Consider the following 18,160-nt stretch of genomic DNA (forward strand, 5'->3'; position numbering starts at 1 on the left):
ACTCCACCTCTTTTCTACAATAAATATTAAATTTAGATCATTTTTCATGCTTATATACACACATGTAGCATGCAACGCACAAGACTTAAACTTGGTAGGGTGAAACTCACTCAAGTTTCAGTGCTTTCTTCCATGCTTTCAAGGACAAAAATTAAATTCTCATGTGAGTCTCTCTCTACTTCAAATTTTTAAATGTTTAATAATTTAGATTGTTCTTAATTATTGAATTGAGGTTTCACTTAAACATTATTTCAATTATTGTTTCGGATAGTTTTTAATTATTAAATTCAAGAGTTTAATTTCCATTTAAATATATGTGATTAATTGAGCCTTAAAGATTTTTTTTTTTTTTTTTTTTTTAGAGAATTTCAACTTATGGCGTCCGCCCTTGATGATAGCTTTTTATCATCAAATTAAGATACCAATTAGTTTTTTGTGTAGATGGGGATTGAACCCCAGATCTTTTATACAACTATCAGAAACTTTACCAGTTGAGCTAACTGAAACCCACAAGCCTTAAAGTTCAATGTATTATTGAAAATCATTTTATATATATATATTTTAGCTACCTCTACCATCTTCCATTCAATTATATATATATGCATATTATGACACCTTAGTTTCACACAACATGCATTCATTATGTAACTTAAAAGTAAAATATTCATTTATTTTTATTATTTATTTTAAGTAAATTAATAAAAAAAATTATTTACATATAAATTTTGATTAAACCGTGCATCGCACAGGCATAATGCTAGTGTCTATATATTTATATATATATATACACACACACGTGTACACACACAACTATAGAAACTTAGCATTTTAAAATTTTGGAATTTGTTGAGAAATTAGAAAATAAAGATAAAGAGAGAAAATACATATTTTGTTATTATTTCTATATGTCTATAATTGTACAATAGATTGTTCCTTTATATTTAAACTATAAACCGGAAAGAATGTTATACAAGCAATAAACAATTAGTGATGGTCTTAGGAGTTTTTTTAATAGGGGTCAATAGTATCAGAGCTAGGAATAGTCCAGAGAGAAGGTTTATTTATTTATTTTGCTCAATGAAGAAGCAATCTTAATAATATATAATGCTATTGACGCAACACTTTTATATCAAAATCTAGATGACAAGTTATTAAAGGTATGTAAAAAAGTGATGTTAGTTGTGGGTCTAGATAAAAACCAATTACAAAATACAACTTAACATTTATTGTAAAATTATTGTGAAAGTAGTACTAAAATAATTATATTCATGCTTATTTCATCTGAGTTTAAACAAAATTTAGATTTAGAGTGTTTAAATTTTTTATTTAGGGGTAAAAAAATTTATATAATATATATATATATATTTATATATTTTTTTGCCAGATCAGGGGTTCATTTGAACCCCTGGGTTGGCTGTAGCGCCGCCCATGTAAGCAATAGGTTTACACAACAAGTAATGTATTGTTACATGAAATAAACTCGCTATATATCAGCCAGTTAACACATCAAACCAAACTGGTGTATAAACATAAAAAGTTAATTTAGGATATTATACATGCAGTTCAGTCATCAGTGCAGTCCAGTGTTGTATGTGTATTTATATAAACAGAAACTCTCAACCAACTTGTGCTGTTTCAGATTCATTAAGAGGCACTTGTTATGAAAAGAGTCAAAAGCCCAATATATTATATCTAAAATTAAACTTGAGAACTATTTTTTTTTCACTCAATATATGTTATAATTTTTTTTTTCATAATTTAATAATTGACGAGAGGAATTTGAACATATTTTCACTCCATATATGTTATCAAATTTCTTTTTTTTTTTTAATAGTTTGATAATTGACGAATTGAATTGTGAATATCTCTTTATAGAAAAAAAAAATGTAATTTGAATTGCACACCTTTTGGTAATATAATCAACTATATATTAAGCTATAATGATTGAAGAACCATACTTTATTTTAGAATCACACAATTTGAATACATAGTTACATCCTCATTCATTCTATTTTGAGGGAAATGTTAACGAGTACCGTAAGGTATTTGTTAAGGATGATTTATTGTGAAGTCTACTTAATAAAAAAAATTGGTATAAATTGATGAAATGACTTAAAATAGTATGGAAAGGACAATTTTTTTTTTTAGAGAGATTTTCAAACTATGACGTCTGTTATAACAGCTCTTTATCGTTAGATATAGAAATGATAAGTGAAACTCAAAAAGTTAGCTTTATTAGCTCTACATCCTATAAAGTTGGTAAAAAATTTGACAAAAATTGACTTTATTGACACAAACTTGTTTTTCAACGAACACCTCAACACTACCCTTCTATTAAATAAGGAACGGTGAATTCAAATGCTATAATTTATAAAGAAGAAAAAAATTAGGAAACTCACAATTTTGATTCCTTCTCCCTACAAACCAAGCCCCTGGGGCTCATGTCCCAACCTTGCACAGGCTGTGGTGGCCATGACACGGTCTGGGCGATGATGAGTGGGAACACAATAGGTATGAGAACTGAATGAATGAAGTAGGTGCAAAAGTCATACATGTACCAACCCACAACTTCCACATTACCAGGCTTCTCTTCTTCATCATCATCCCTTAAATTTTCATAGTCCTTGTAAGCCTCCTTGCTCTGCTGCTTCATCATCTCCATCTTCGTTTCTGTGCTCTGGACATCCGGCGTATCATCGCCCTTTGCTGCTGGCCTTGATGTAGACGTTGATTCTTGGACAGTTTCAATATCCGGTGTAATCAAATCCGCCATTTTAATTCTGTGCAAAAAAGTTCTACAAGAAAGCAAAGATGAGAATGAGAGTGGAGTAGGAGGAGTAGGAATATTAGAGATGTGGGGGATGATATAAGAATACTAGGGCTATTTGCTTGGAATAATAAAGAACTCGAAAAAGTACAAAGAAAAATGAAAATTAAAAAATAATAATAGTAATAAAATAAGAAATGGTGGGGGGCATCACGAGGACATAAATCTAACAGGATCCTTTTAGATTTCAACTTCTTTTTTTTTTTTCTTTGGACTATGGAGTAAGTGGTATGCATTATTATGCAATGCAATTTGGACAATAATCCTTTCGTTATTATGTAGATAATAATTAAAATAGCTCTAGCAAAGATATCCTACTCCTACACTTAAATCATACGTGGCTGCTTGCATATGGATTCCATGAAGCATAATTACTGTTGTAGTAACGAGGTGCTGTACTCTTTTTTAATTGGAGTCATGACGTCGTATTGTCCAAATTTAACGCTTGGAGACGGCATTGGTATATGGTGATAATTGATAATATCCCCCCCTTTTTTTTTAGAGAGTTTTAACCTATAATATTCGTTTCTGATAATAACTTTTTATCATCAATTCAAGACACTAATCAGTTTTTGGCGTAAGTAGAGATTAAACTTCAGATCTCTTATTTAACCATAAGAAACTTTACTAGTTGAGTTAACTGGAACCCACATATCCCTTGTACATTTCATAAGAAAAGGAAAACAAACTATCTTCTTCTTCTTTTTTAATATTTTTATTTTTGTACAAATATATATATATATATATTTCATGTTGGGTTTAAAACTGACCGTAGTTAAATTAATTAATTACCCAAATTGATTAAGTAATTCAATTACATGCAAGTTCCAATTAATAGCACAATCACATCGCCAATCTAAAGCTAAATGCAACAGAAAATAAATTGACACGGCGATATGATAATGATGGGAAAAACCTTCAAAGGAAAAACACCAAGGAGTTATATTTAAATAATCCACTAATAAAAAATCGTTGTTACAAGTATAAGTAATCTTACCAAATCTCAAATACCAGCCTACAGTATAACCTACTGATCCTAACTCAACTCCAACTCCTATTGGACTTTTCTTAAAATAGGACAAATCTACCAATCAATGTGATTGACAACAATTGCATGATTCTCATATCAACATAGCAGCCTTACCACAACAAGAACTTGATTGTAGTAGTAGTAGGTGCAAAACTCTTCACAATGACACACTTTAATAGCAGACTGGAAGTAGCTCAAAACAAAACCCTAGATGCACAAAAGTCGTAGGAACTTCTCTTTATGATGTGGCTATAAAATGTAGTTTTTATATATTTGGGAACCTTAATGGGCACTGATAGAAAGACAAAACAAGTCATAATAAGCTTAAACAAAATTTATTGTTCTATTTTCCCAAAGCTTAATCAATTAGGAGGTGTCGAGCCAGGTATTAAGATTTCTTATGCCTCTGTTTGGATATCAATGAAAAATGAAAATTATTTCACTAATTAGCTTATTTTTGCTACTTTTCATGGGTCTCACTGCAATTTTTGATACTATTCATAGGTCCCACTATACTATTTCAGCTAACTTTTACCATTATCTATAATATTTTTAGTAATAAGTTTTTAGTTTCAGCAAAATAAACGGTATCCAAACAGACCCTAAGTCTCGATAGGTCAAGTAGATATCGAGAGATATCAAGATACATGTCAAAAGAACCAAGGAATCCAAATCGCAACTGTTTTGCAGAAGATGATAATGCAAGAATAGATGTTGCGGAGGAAGAAATGGCTTATCTACCTAGAGGTATTTCTCTTTTTAGCTTTAAGTTTGAAATTAGCTCTACTGGATCAAAGCTTGTTGATGTTACAGCTACAAAGATCCTTCCTATGGATAGCTCGTTTATTTTACTTGCTATGGAAGTTGAGCGTATAATGGTGTACTTTTTTTCTAATCAACAAGTTCTTACTCAATTTGAAACAATAGCATGTTCTGTAGTATCTTGGTTAGTCTCTAAAAGCTATCATGGGAAGCGAGTAAAGGGAAGAAGTTACAAAATAGTAGCAGTTGTGGTTAAATGCTTGGAAGTATTTGATGTGTTTTGCGGATAAGATGTTTTGGCATATTAGGTTAGTCTTGCATCTTAGATTCTTGGGTGGTAGTCTCCATTGATGCATCAAAGATTGGTGCTTGAAATTGATCTTGTAGGGCGCATATGAAATGCACCCAATTTGTGCATAAGCCTTATAACTCAGCATATTGTAACCATTCCCACACTTCTCCTTCCATGTAATAAGAGGCAATGGAAACCACGTGATGTGGTGGTGTGTTGTCTAGAGTAAAGAGTTCATAGAGCTTGACAAGCCACTGAAAATGATCTCTACATTTGAAATAAAACTCCATGAAAGCTTGATTAGCTGCAATGAATTCGATCATCTCAAGATCGATAGCTCTTATACCACTTGTTAGGTCCTAATGGGGATAAATGGGAATTGTAAGGGAATGCATGAGAGTTGTAGGGAAATTGACTTAATTCGAGGTAATCGCATTCTATAGAGAAATATTAAGAGAGAGAGAGAGAGAGAGCGCAAATGCATTAAGCAATCAATTGATTTATTCTTCAATGAAATGGAAATGTGATTACAATTAGGTATTTATAGAATCATAAAACTATTCTATTGGCTCACATGACCTTATCCTAATGGCTCCATTATTCCCTATGTGCATTAATAATTCTAAGAGCATCCGCACCAATGCCTCTAAAATACAAAATATGTCGAAATTTACACAATTTTCCTCCCAAGCTACCCACATCAATGGGTGAAAAAATGTGTCTATTCACACTCTTGCTACAATAACAGTGCAAATATACACGATAATTGTAGCAATGTATAACAATAATTTATTCTTTTTTTCTCTCTCACCATTCAGGTTCCCTCTCTTTCCCAATGACCATAGCAACCCAGCAAAGAGGAAAAAGAAAAACATCCAACCACTAACTCAGCACCACCCAACCATCACCACCGTAATATATTTCAACAGTTGATAATCCACCACAAATTGACCTAAAATCAACATCAAATTAAGTCAAACCATCAGAAAACCCAACTCAAAATCAAGCCAAACAAAAATTAAGCCAAATCCACCTGAAAACCTAACTCATAATCAATCCAAACCCGCCAAAAAAAAACCATCCCAAAGCCAAACAAAAATCAATAAAACTGAATCCAATGGAAAACCCACAAGAAAAATCCAACAGAAAGCCGAATCTGCTATTGTTGCTGCCGCCGGATCTGCCTTGTTGCTGTTGCCAGATCCTCTGCCATGTGTGAGTGTTAGGTTTGAGATATGAGAGAGGAAGAGAGTTCAGGGGAGTACCATTATACCAGATGCATTGGTTTGAGATATGAGAGAGGAAGAGAGCTAAGGGAGAACCAAAGGCAGAGAGAGAGAGAGAGAGAGAGAGAGAGATAAATGGTTGAGATGAGAAAAAAATATGTACTAATGAAAGTGATAGATATTAATAAAATATTAATAAATATTATTTAAATAAATTAGAGTATATAATAGATAATTTGATGTGAGTGTTTCAGAAAAGTGATTGTGTAAAATATAAAAAATAGGTTCTTATTGTAAAATAGATGGAAAATTTTAGCTGAACTGGTGCAGATGCTCTAACATGTGTTAAATGTGATTAACATGCTTGGAATTGTAACTAACTAACTAAATGTAACTGTAGGGTGTGGGTTTGAGCGCTCCTTCTATTGGGCGAAAGGTCTCAAACCCAACTGGCCTAATACAATGAATTTTTAGAGAATGAGTTTAAGAACTAAGTCTTAGTCTGAACCACAATCACTAGACATGGTTAGGTGCGGGCTGAGCAATAAGGAAATGGGTTAAAGTATGGATTTTTGTCCTCGGGCGTTTTGTCCGAGGAACTTAGTACTATTCTTCTTCCACCTTCAGTACTAGGTTACAGTGGTTTTCAAGACCATGCAGACTGCCACAGTTTTCCCCTTTTTCTCTCTTCCTGCTCTTTTTTTATGATCCCCCATTCTTGGAGGGTCTCTCACATTATATACTTCTTTCCAGTCGATCTTAACCCTCCACCTGTTGATTGTGCAGGTCATTACTCAAGTGCTCATCCCATCAGCCACCTTCCCAAACTCTTTGTGAGTTGCGGCAACTAAGGCCGCACTGTTTAGGGGTCCTTTCCTCATTAGTGCGACCAGAATGTTAGTTGGGCGCATTCAATGTGGAGGTGACAGCTTCTCCTTGAACTGCTCCTACACCGTACCCCCATGTGTGTCCTACTATACTCGTCCTTTTTTTTGGGAGCACTTTAGGAGGCTGCCTTTGATGGCGTGCCATTCTTTCCTTTTGGATTCTGGAATGCCGAGAACAGGATCGTCATCGGCAACATCTCTAGGCCATTTGGAATTTCATTGTACGTCCTCGAACATTTTTCTCTCCTCGGCGCGGGCCTTGGGCCCAGTACAAAGTGGGCTGGGGTCGCTAAGTTCTTTGGCCCCACAATAACATTACAACAATTATTGTCTATATACCTCTAGAAGTTCCTAATAGTGCATTTTGAATCGAAATAAGCAATACCTAAAAGTATGATCTAACATTTCAAATTATAAAATTTATTGTAAGATTTTTCAATGTCGTAGTGTCAACTAAAAACACGACAATAATCATCATAATATGTTAGGAATAGAGGTAGTAGAGGGAAAAAAGAATAGAGTAGAGAAAAAGTCACCATAATATAATAAAATATAACACATTCACATCTTTCTGCCTTCTCTTATCTCCTCTTCGATCTCTCATTCCAAACATAAGGTGTAAATATATGATATCTTAAAATATAGTTATTTTATAATAAATCCTAAAATTTCGTCTTAATATCAAGTTAAAATTTAAAATTAGAAGTTCACAACATTTTTGGAACTTAGATTCTCAACAATATTCCATTTGTTTCATTGTAAAATGTTTTCAGTTGAAAACATTTTATTTTTCGATGTGGTTGTGTTCCAAAAAAATGCTATGGAAATCATTTTCTTTATTTGGTCGATTTCTAAAAATTTGGTCATTTTGAAGCATTGTTGCCGATGTAACCCACCCCCCCCCCCCCCAAAAAAAGACATCCACCCTCTTCTTCTTCAGTCATCATCATTCACAAGCTTTATTACCAACCAAAAAAAGAAGGGAAAAAACTAGAAAAAACCCACCACCCCCAAGTTGTTGCCGTTGCTAAGATCCAAAACCCACCAAATCCATATTTTTTTCAAATTACTAACATCACCACTAGCTATATAGTAGCATCACCGACCTTCGTCTACACCAGTCGATTCCCTTCAAGACCCCTCACAAATTGACCACTGATAAAGTCCACCCACCACCTGCATCAAAACACACAACGTTAATATACTCCTTAAAAGATCAACCCCTTACTCCTTAATTAATGCATCTAAAGATGTGTCGTGACCGCCATTGAACCTCCTTTACAAAACTCTCCATAATGCTGCTAAAGACCTACCATTGACAAACCCTCAAAAATTACGAAAAAAATATTGTAATCATGTTTCTCTTATTATAGTTTTATTGTATTTACACCAAAAGAGGATAAAAGTAAAATTACTGCATAATTTTTAATGGTTAAAATGACAATTAAAACATTTAATAGGAAGAAGCTTTTATACATAATAGGCATAAATGCACTTTTAGTTTCTACATTTTGGGCTGATTCTTGTTTAGGTCTTTACTTTTTAGTCGCGTCTACCTGAGTCCCTAATAATGAAAAACCATGTCTATTTTGGTTCCTACCATCATCTCAGTAATGAAAATTGTCTATGTGGTAGATGGAGTGCACTATTTGCACAATAAATATTAACGTGACTAATAAAATAATAATAAAAAAATACCATGTCAGCATCTGATTTAAAAATAATAATTTATCAATTTAAAAAGAGTTAAAAAAACAAAAATACATAAATTTAAATCGTATTCATCTTTAACATGAACACAACCCCACAAACCTAAATCAAAAGAACACAAAATGCAAACGAACAAAAAAAAAAAAAAAAAACTAAAACTAAAACACTAAGGGTTTGTTTGGTTGGAGGAGTGGAAAAGTGGGAGGATAGAAAAGTGGGAGGATAGAAAAGATTTAGGATATGTTTGGTAACTATTTTTTCCCCTTATTTTTTATTTTCAAAAACAATTTTCTATTTTTGAAACTAAAAAACTTGTTTGGCAAATTAAAATAGACAAAAAACAAAAATTGTTCTCAATTTGTGAAAGAAACTGAAAACATGTAAAATGTTATTCTCAAATTCTAATTTTCAAAAGTCAATGAAAATATGTTTTTAATTTAATGAATTTGTCTTATTTAATGAGTTAGCATTAAAGTTCAAATCCTAGTAACAACATATTTTAGTATTTTTTTTTTGTTTTTTTCTTCAAAAAAAAAAAAAATTTAATTTCATCTAACCAAACATGTTTTTGATTTCAAAAATACAAGAAAACTGTTTTTTTTTTTCTTTATATTCCCAAAAACAAGTTTCTGAAAATAGAAAATAAAAACTGTTACCAAACATAACTTTAGTATTCTCTTATATGTGTTTGGTTGGGAGGATAGAAAAGTAGAGAAATTGAAAACTATGAAAAATGAAGTTGGTATAAATTTACAATTATGTCCCTATTAAAAAAAACAAGATGTTATACCATTTTTTATACACATTTATTTATTTAAAACATTATGTATGGACATTTCACTTTTTTAAATTATTATTTTAAAGGCACAAGTCAGATCATAAAACTGGTGAAAAAAAAAAAAAAAAAAAGAGAGAAAGGAAAGTGATAAAAACAAAAGAAAGAAAAAGAAAACAGTGAGATTATAAAAAAAAAAAAAACCAAAATAACGTGAACGTGCATGTTAGTAACAGTGAAAAAAAAGGGGAAATAAACTATGGAAGAAAGTGATCAGAACAAAAGAAAGAAAAAGAAAAAAGTGGGATGAAAAGAAAAAAAATCATGAAACAACATGAACCTGAAACAAAGAAAGAAAGAAAAAAAAGTTAGCAAAGAAGAATGTGAGGGGCATTTTGGGCAGATCTTTTAGTGAGTTTCTCCTCACAGTTTTCTCTCCATTTTGGAGAGAATTTTTTGGTGGGCTCGGAGGGAAAACACCTGGACTCCACTATTTATTTTCCTTCCTCTCTACCCAACTAAACACACTCCAAAAAAAAAATTTCTTTTCTATTTTCTCTCTAAAATTTTCCATTCACCCTATTTCACCTTCAAATAAACACACCCTAAGGAGAATGAAGAACTAAGAAGGAATGAAAACTTGAGGAATTTATATTCCAAAGTTTGTATACATTCTTCCACAAAGATCAAACACAAAGACCTTCAAAGATTCGTGGGGTAATTACAGTAAACCCACATGTGGGTTGGCCCAAAATCCATTTATTTATCTTTAGTTTTAAAAATGTCACTTTACCCATTTGGAGTAACTTTTGTTTGCCTCCCATAACCTACATTTGTTAAAAACGGGGGTAAATGTATATTTTTGCTTCACTTTTATGTTTCTCTTTTCCAAAGCATAAAAAAACATACAAAAACAAGAGAAATAAAGATCTAAAGTAAAAATTGAGAAGTTTTGGCTCAAGAACACTCTCATTTTTTGAAAGAACATTCTTGACCCAATAAATCCATAAATATTTATTTAGCATTCCAAATTTCCAAATTCACAACCACGTTTCTTTGTTTTGTACTAGTGTATTATACTACCAAATAAATGAAAGTTAAAATCCACTCATGACAATTTTAAGAATCAACCGAGATATGTTCATAATCCTCAACAAACAAAATTTTATTTTAATTATTATTTTGATATAAAATATATAAATGTATTAAAGAATTAAAAGAAATGTGTACACTTATAAGTCTGAAAGTAAAAAGGTTAACATTTTAATACCACCGTTAACCACGTAAGTATTTTCCATTCATCCATCACTTGACAACAATGGCTATTTTGACTCAAACATCAAAAAGTTAGAGACTATTTTGATACATTTGAAATGTTAGAGACCAAATTATAATATAGTGTAAACATTAAGGACCAAATATGTAGTTTAGCCATAAATTTTTTATTAGCTATGTCAGCGTTTACTGTATAAACAGTGCACTCTATCTACCATATAAACAATTTATGTTATTAAGATGATGGCAAGAACCAAAATAGACATGATTTTTCCTTTTTAAGAATTCGGTGTTTGGTTTGTGTTTTTAAACAACAATTTTTAGTTTTTAAACAACATTTCACGCATTTCAATGCACTTTTTCACCCACACGTATTTTCATAAATGTTTTCGAACAACAATTTTTATTTTTTAAACACATGTACCAAATGGACTCTGAATTATTTGAAAACTGAAAACATGTATTTGAAATTATATTACTACTGAACAGCCCCAAAAGTGGTTTTTTATTTTTATTTTTATTTTTTATGCCTACATAATACAAGGATTTTTTTCTTTTTATTTTTGCAGTAGAAATCTATATCCTGTACCCGGCATATATGCCGGGCACCTCACAAGGAGGCGGGACCCACAATGTAGAATGTAAAAGGTCAATTTATCCGGTATAGTTTGGGGAACCTATAACAGTGTAAACTGTAAAGTGTTGACAGATACATGAGTCTCTGTCGGAGTAAGAGTGAGCACCAAATGGGTTGTGTTAATTAATTTAATTCATGACTCTTTGCCCAAATAAATACATGATTTGAACTTTCTAATTCAAAAAAAAAGCAGTGGGGACAAAAATTCCCGCCACAAAAAAGTGTGTATCGACTGTAATATGACTCACCACTCCACTCCTCCACTCGTGTAAGTAAAAAAGTCCTCGTTTTAGACATACATATACAAAAAACAAAAAAAAAAGAAAAGAAAAAGGCACCCAAATAACAAGTGTACGAAAAAACATGCTACCCATCCATAAGGGAAGCAAGCCAGGCCTCTATCTCACCCAATCATATCACAGACACAGAGAGAGCACCCTCTCGGGCCTCGTGTCAGCATCAGCAGTGGCGCTGCACGCTCCCATTCTATTCTATTCTATAAAATCAAAATTCAAAACACCACCCACAGAGTCAGAACAGTACTCTCTTACTTACATTTCAGATTCAGACGCGCACTCACTCTCTCTTGTGTTATGTCTGTTTAAAGTCTATTTTTAAGATTCGGATTTGGAATTGGAATCTCTCTCTCTCCAATTCCAAATCGCAAGCAAAAATGTCTTCCTCTCCAAAATCCAAATCCGAATCTTTGCATCTGCTGCTTGAGGAGAGCAACAGCGATCCGGTGCCTTCCTCTCCAAAAGTCAATAATAATAATAATGTAGCTAAGAAAACCACTTTAATAATGCAATGTGAGGTGGTCAGGAGGAGGTCGCCGAGGCTGTCTCCTTCTCAGGGTTTCAGAAGGTCGCCTAGATTGAATTCCGATAGGGGCAGTTTGGGAAACTCCGAAAAGTCACCACCGCCGAGACGACGCTCTTCCTCTTCCACCTCCAGATTCGCTTCGCCTCAAAATGCTAGATCAACCGACCACCTCAAGGTATTCTTATTATGAAATGAAATGGGATACCTTATTCACTCACTCACTCACTCACACTAGATTGATGATGAAGCTCTATAGCATTTAACACCTGAATGAGAATGAATCTTCTCAAGTAATAAGTATTATTGTTTACGAATAGGTACATCACCAAATTCCTCCTTGTTTTTTGGCCTAAGATGCTTGACCACACCTTCCAGCCATCTACCCATTTTTATGCAGAAGTTCCCTTTGAGCTAGAGCTCATTGGGACACAGTCCACAACTTTTTTCATGCTAGTTCAATGTTTATTACTGCTATTGTAGGCTAATATGTTACTCTCTTTTTACTTATATAAAAAATTGTTACTCCCTTTAAATTTATTGGTTTCTGAGTATGGGTTAATGGATTTGACAGAGCAAAATTCCAGAAGGTCAGAGCTTAACATTAAAGTGAGTGAAAATCTGCTGACATGGCTTTTCGTGGTGTATGTTCTCTACTTGCATTTCAATTCCACTTACGTTGCTAATTTAGGTTTGTCTTTTTTAGTGCCAATGAAGAAGAAGAAGCTGTTTTGAAAGTAGTTGACTCTACTTCCAGTGGATTTTCTACATTAGATGAGCTGCCTTCCAACATGAGTATAATACCCTCTTCTGAAAAATTTAATTTGGATGAAAAATGCTTGAGACAATCTCTGAAAGAAACAACATCTTTGTTTGAGGATGAAAATGGAAAAAAGGAATGTTCTTTTGTTGATTCGACTGAGTCAGGTGAGAAACGGTGTTCAAAGAGATTTAAGGCCACAGCTTCTTTAGAGGAGAAACGCAAAAAGGGCAAAAATATGTCTTCCTTTATTGGTGATCCAATTCCTGATGATGAAGCTCAAGAAAGGTGGCGTTGGCGTTATGAAATGAAGGTCATTATCAAATTTATATTTGCATTGATTTTACTTTACCAGTTGGCGTTGAATTTGTACTTATCTTTCACTGATGGCTACATATATTAGTCAGTTCTACCCCTTTTTGGTTGCTTTCTATATGTATTGTGGCTATACTCAAACGCCAGATACTTTAAATTTGGTTCCAATGCTTTTTACATATTTCAAATTGTGTCAAAACTCTTTCAGATATGTTGAACTTGAATGCATAGTTGGGCATTTCCTACTTGATGATCTTCATATTAACAAGTTGACCTGGTAAATCATGTTCTTTTATGTGCCTTATGACTTCCATCTGATGTGAATGGTGCTGGTTAGCAGAGCTACCTGTTGATCTTGTTTCCATGGCTGGACATATCCAGACTGGTATTTCAGTTATAAACTGCTTTTCAACATCCAATTGGTTTGATCTTCAACTGTTTTTGGTTGCCTACATCTTAGTGCTGATTGTGAACACTGAATGTGAGGACTTAATTTGATCAAGCCATGAAATGTGGGGGGCATGGCAAAATAAAAATCTGATGACCTTGATGTATTTTAAAGACTCCGAATTCTCTTGGTTGCAGATATTTAGTCATATGTGTCTATGTTAAGTCTTAAACATATTGGATGGCAATTCTGATTTTTTAGAGACCTCTACCAATTTATTTTCAGTTTTTAGCTGGTTGTCTTATATCTAAGTAAAGCTTGTCCTCATTGTAAAGGTATCAAATGCACCTGTACTTTTGAAAAAAAAGAAAAGAAAAAAAAGAAAAGAAAGACAAAGGCATCATATCAATTTCTGGGCATTAATCATTTATTTTTGTTAATGTATTTTTTATCTTTTAAATTGAGTCCAAGGGATGTTTTTATTAATTTCTGTGTGATTTAAATGGTTGTAGACCCATTTATACACAAAAGGTTGGTCCTGATAATCCAACTCTACCAAGTTGTTTGAATTTAGGGATAACATGATGTTCTTGATTATGAAACTCTTCAGATTGTAGCACGCCTAGGTGGTTATTCTTTATCCTTGACATTGTGTATGACTGAATAACTACTTTAGGTAGTCCCTTCATCATTTTATTTTTAAAATTCTGGATCTATTATGTTCCACTAATAATTTTGGCAGTAGCTTTTGTATACTTAAATGTGTTGTTACTAAAATTTTTATTTTTATGGAAATAAAGGGAAAAAAGGCCAAATATAAAAAGAGTGTTTTTAACTTTACAACAGAGTTGAGATACAAGTCCTCATTAAAGTTCTCTAGTTTGTTGTTTATAATTTATTCTGGACTCTCTGATTCATCTGCAATTATTATAGCTTTGATTAAATATAATGCTCTATATCTTGGTAAGTTGGTATTTGTATGGAATCATTTTTTGTTACTAATAAAGGTCTGATACTCTGATGTGATTTAGTCCCTCTTAAATTGCATATATTGGCTATCATTTACCGTTAAAATAACTGTGAAGATAATTTTATTTGCTACATATTTTCACATTTTTTGATTTTCTATATTTAAATACTATCCTTAGTTCTGCAGCACGTGCAATGGTATGGGTGACATGCAATTTTATATTATTTTAAGAAAAGGTGAAGGTAATACGGGAGATTGAACTTTCAAATTTGGAAAGATGCATGTATTTATGGGCAACCTAGAAAGAAAAAGGTTATCATCTATTGTGGGCCGGAAGGAGTTTACTTTGTTAGCAAAATATAATTTGTGTAATTTAAGACTTCCAGAAAAAGATGAGAAAGAAGTTAACTGGAACATTCATCTAGCAGTTGATGCTATTATGGTAATTGTTACAATGATGGCTGATACTAAATGGTTTTATGTTCTCTGATTGCATCATTTAGGTGCTCACAATGCATTGACCAGAAAAAGGTTCCTCCTGGTAAATCATTCATGAAATCTAAAGAGATCTTATTCCCAGTTGTTATAATCCTTCCTACTTATTAATATGCATCGAAACCTTGTCTAATTGTTTTGTTCCCTTTTCCCATGTGACTAGTTGACTTGTATTCTATTGAGTGATGGCATGGTTCATAATCTTTTGGCTGTGGGGTGTAACATTCACTGTTTTTGTCTGAATTGGTATTTTATCTTGAATTCACCATATTAAAGCATTTGACATTTTACTTCTAAAATTTTGATTGCGTTTTTATTGGCAATTGCAGAGTCAAAGATCCAATAGTCATCACTTAAACTTTGAGTGAGTAATAACCACAAGCTTATCTCATTGGTTTTGTTTTGTTTTTTTGGTTTTATTTATTTATTTATTTTTGGTTGGTTGTATTTCATGTATTTTTTTCTCTATTTTTTCTTTTTTAATGTTATGCATGTTTGGCAGTGAGGATGAAGAAGATAAGATAATTTGGAATGTGCAATGCCATTATGCTCAAGCTAAAGTTGACAATTGCATATTCAGTCTTGGAGATTGTGCATATATAATGGTAAAAGAACTTTTATTTTATTTTTTATTTATTAAATTCAGCTTTTGTATCTTTGTTTTCTTTTGTTGTCACTACAAATTATCACTTTGCATATTGTTTAAATATGATTCTTTTCTTTGATCAAAAAAAGAAAAAAAAGTGTGCCACTTCTTAAGTTCACTTCTGGATATTTTGATTTATATGCAAAACACTTGTTACAGGGTGATGGTGGGCAAAAACATGTAGGTAGGATCTTGGAATTTTTCAAAACAACTGATGTAGAACATTATTTCAGAGTCCAGTGGTTTTACAGAGTTGAAGACACAGTGAGTGTTAAAATTGTGTTGAATAAGACTTGTTCTTTTCAATATTTGTTATCCTTTTTTTTTTTTACATTTTTTTTTTGGCTCAGGTTATCCAAGATGAGGGTGGTTTTCATGACAAGAGGCGTCTGTTCTACTCTACAATAATGAATGATAATTTGCTGGATTGTATTATTTCAAAAGTCACTGTTAAGCAAATAACACCTAAGGTACACATCAAGCTTGCCTGCTAGCCTTTTCTATTAAATATTCTTTTTTGAAAGAAAAATATAGCTTGGATCTTATATTGTTGAATTCTTTCGATGCATTTTGTGCCTTTGTTACAGGTAGGTTTAAGATCGAACTCTATTCCGAGGATTGACTTCTATTATGATATGGAGTACTGTGTTGATTATACCACATTTCGCTCTTTGGTAATTGGTAAGTAGGTTAATGCTCTTGAATGATAACAATTATTTGTTTAACGTTTTCTTTTGCAAACATTGCCTATGTGGATAGTGTGAACTCTTTGATGGCAGTAGAAGACTTTTTTTTTAAAACAAATTGCTTAAGTGTCTGGTTTGCTCTAGTGAGAAGTCATGTTGTCATTTGCAGGGTGAAAGAGGAGGGGGTGGGGGGGAGGGGGGAGATCATGATGACATTAGAAGGTTTTTTTTTTTTAATTATAAAATTTTATACACGTTCGTAAAGTATCAAGTTTTGCTCCAATAAGAAGTCGTATGGTACTGGGTTTAGGTGATAAAAAGAATGGGGAATGGGAAGAGAGGGAGAGAATGTGTCCATCTATTGGGGGAAAATATTATACGATTTGACACAATTAATAAAAGTCTGGTGGTAGATGGCAGTTTCAGTGTAGCATGCGCCATGTGGATACAATAGCTGTTAGTTTTCCCCTTCTCTCCCCAACTTTATTGCTATTAGAACTTGTTCGTTGATTTTTGTTAGTTGGGGAATTCGCTTATTGGCGTAGACGCCCGATTAATATTGAATGATTCTATTGGTACAAATTATAAAGGTCATACCTAGTGCACAAAACTTCCACTCTTGCATTGGTCCAGATCATGAATTCCAGAATATTAACCGGAAGCAATGGTACTTGAATTTCCCAACAATAGATGGAACAATTCATGTCTTTGTGTAGTTAAAGTTACTGCTGCATTGTTGTTTCCTTGATTGCAGAAAAATTATTGTTTGGATGTTTTGCAGAGGCTCATAATTAGATCTCTTAAGGTGGTGTGAGACTAACTTTTGGGTCAACTTATGCTGTTGTATTGAAGAAACAACAAAAGGAAGACATGTGGGAGAAAATATAATAATAAAATTAGAATTTCTCTAGTAATGGAAATTGAATAGAAAGCTAGATTAGACAGAGGCACGGTAGTCTTACTCACTTTCAAGAGTTCAGTCCTCCTCACCTTCAGACCTCCTCACCTCTCCCCATGCATTCGGGTTTGGCCTAGTTGCTGGACAAGATACTGAAACCTAATAATCAATTACATTATAAATAAGTAAACACTCTGCTTATCAATGTGGGAGTTAGTATTCTGCTCAATCGCAAATTCTAGTACACTTCTCATTACCTTTTTTCATAATAATTGGGAGTTAAGAGAGAAGGGAGGTGAAAGCACAAGGGTTTAGAAGAAATGAGAAGGATGAATTTGATTGTATAGAAGAGAAGAAAGATGAATGGGGGGCTAGTGTTCAAACATGCCTCAAGGGCCGTACAAGTTAAGTATTTGGAAATTTATTAAGACGGGTTGGGAGGGTTTTCGCTAGCATACAAGCTTCAAGGTTGGCGATGGTTCTTCTATCAGAATTTGGCTTGAGTCATGGTGTGATGGACCTCCTCTGCAAGATAGATTCCTATAATTGTTTAATATTGCATGAGACAAGGTTGCTGCGGTGGGGGATCATTTGATACATGTAGGCGACTCTTACCACTGGGATATTTTCCTTGTCAGACTAGTTCATGATTGGGGTCTGGAGTCTGTACCCTCTTTTATGGAACTGCTCTATTCAGGGTTGATAAGGCAGGGTGGGGTGGATACTCTCCATTAGAATCCTTTATCTCGGAATGTTTTTGAG

The 18,160-nt window shown here is 33.1% G+C and overlaps 1 protein-coding gene across 1 annotated transcript in view; it reads left to right on the forward strand.

The window, feature by feature from the left end:
• The first annotated feature begins 4,504 nt into the window (after positions 1-4,504).
• Positions 4,505-18,160, forward strand: part of LOC115971602 (DNA (cytosine-5)-methyltransferase CMT2-like) — a 36,146-nt gene continuing 22,490 nt past the window's right edge. The window contains exons 1-8 of the mRNA XM_031091602.1: positions 4,505-4,735; positions 12,815-12,849; positions 12,947-13,313; positions 15,498-15,532; positions 15,671-15,773; positions 15,974-16,078; positions 16,165-16,284; positions 16,402-16,495. Of these exons, the coding sequence (XP_030947462.1) occupies positions 4,505-4,735; positions 12,815-12,849; positions 12,947-13,313; positions 15,498-15,532; positions 15,671-15,773; positions 15,974-16,078; positions 16,165-16,284; positions 16,402-16,495 (1,090 nt within the window). The remainder of the gene's footprint in view (positions 4,736-12,814; positions 12,850-12,946; positions 13,314-15,497; positions 15,533-15,670; positions 15,774-15,973; positions 16,079-16,164; positions 16,285-16,401; positions 16,496-18,160) is intronic.

Source organism: Quercus lobata, chromosome 12 (assembly GCF_001633185.2).
Source record: "Quercus lobata isolate SW786 chromosome 12, ValleyOak3.0 Primary Assembly, whole genome shotgun sequence".
Lineage (NCBI taxonomy): Eukaryota > Viridiplantae > Streptophyta > Magnoliopsida > Fagales > Fagaceae > Quercus > Quercus lobata.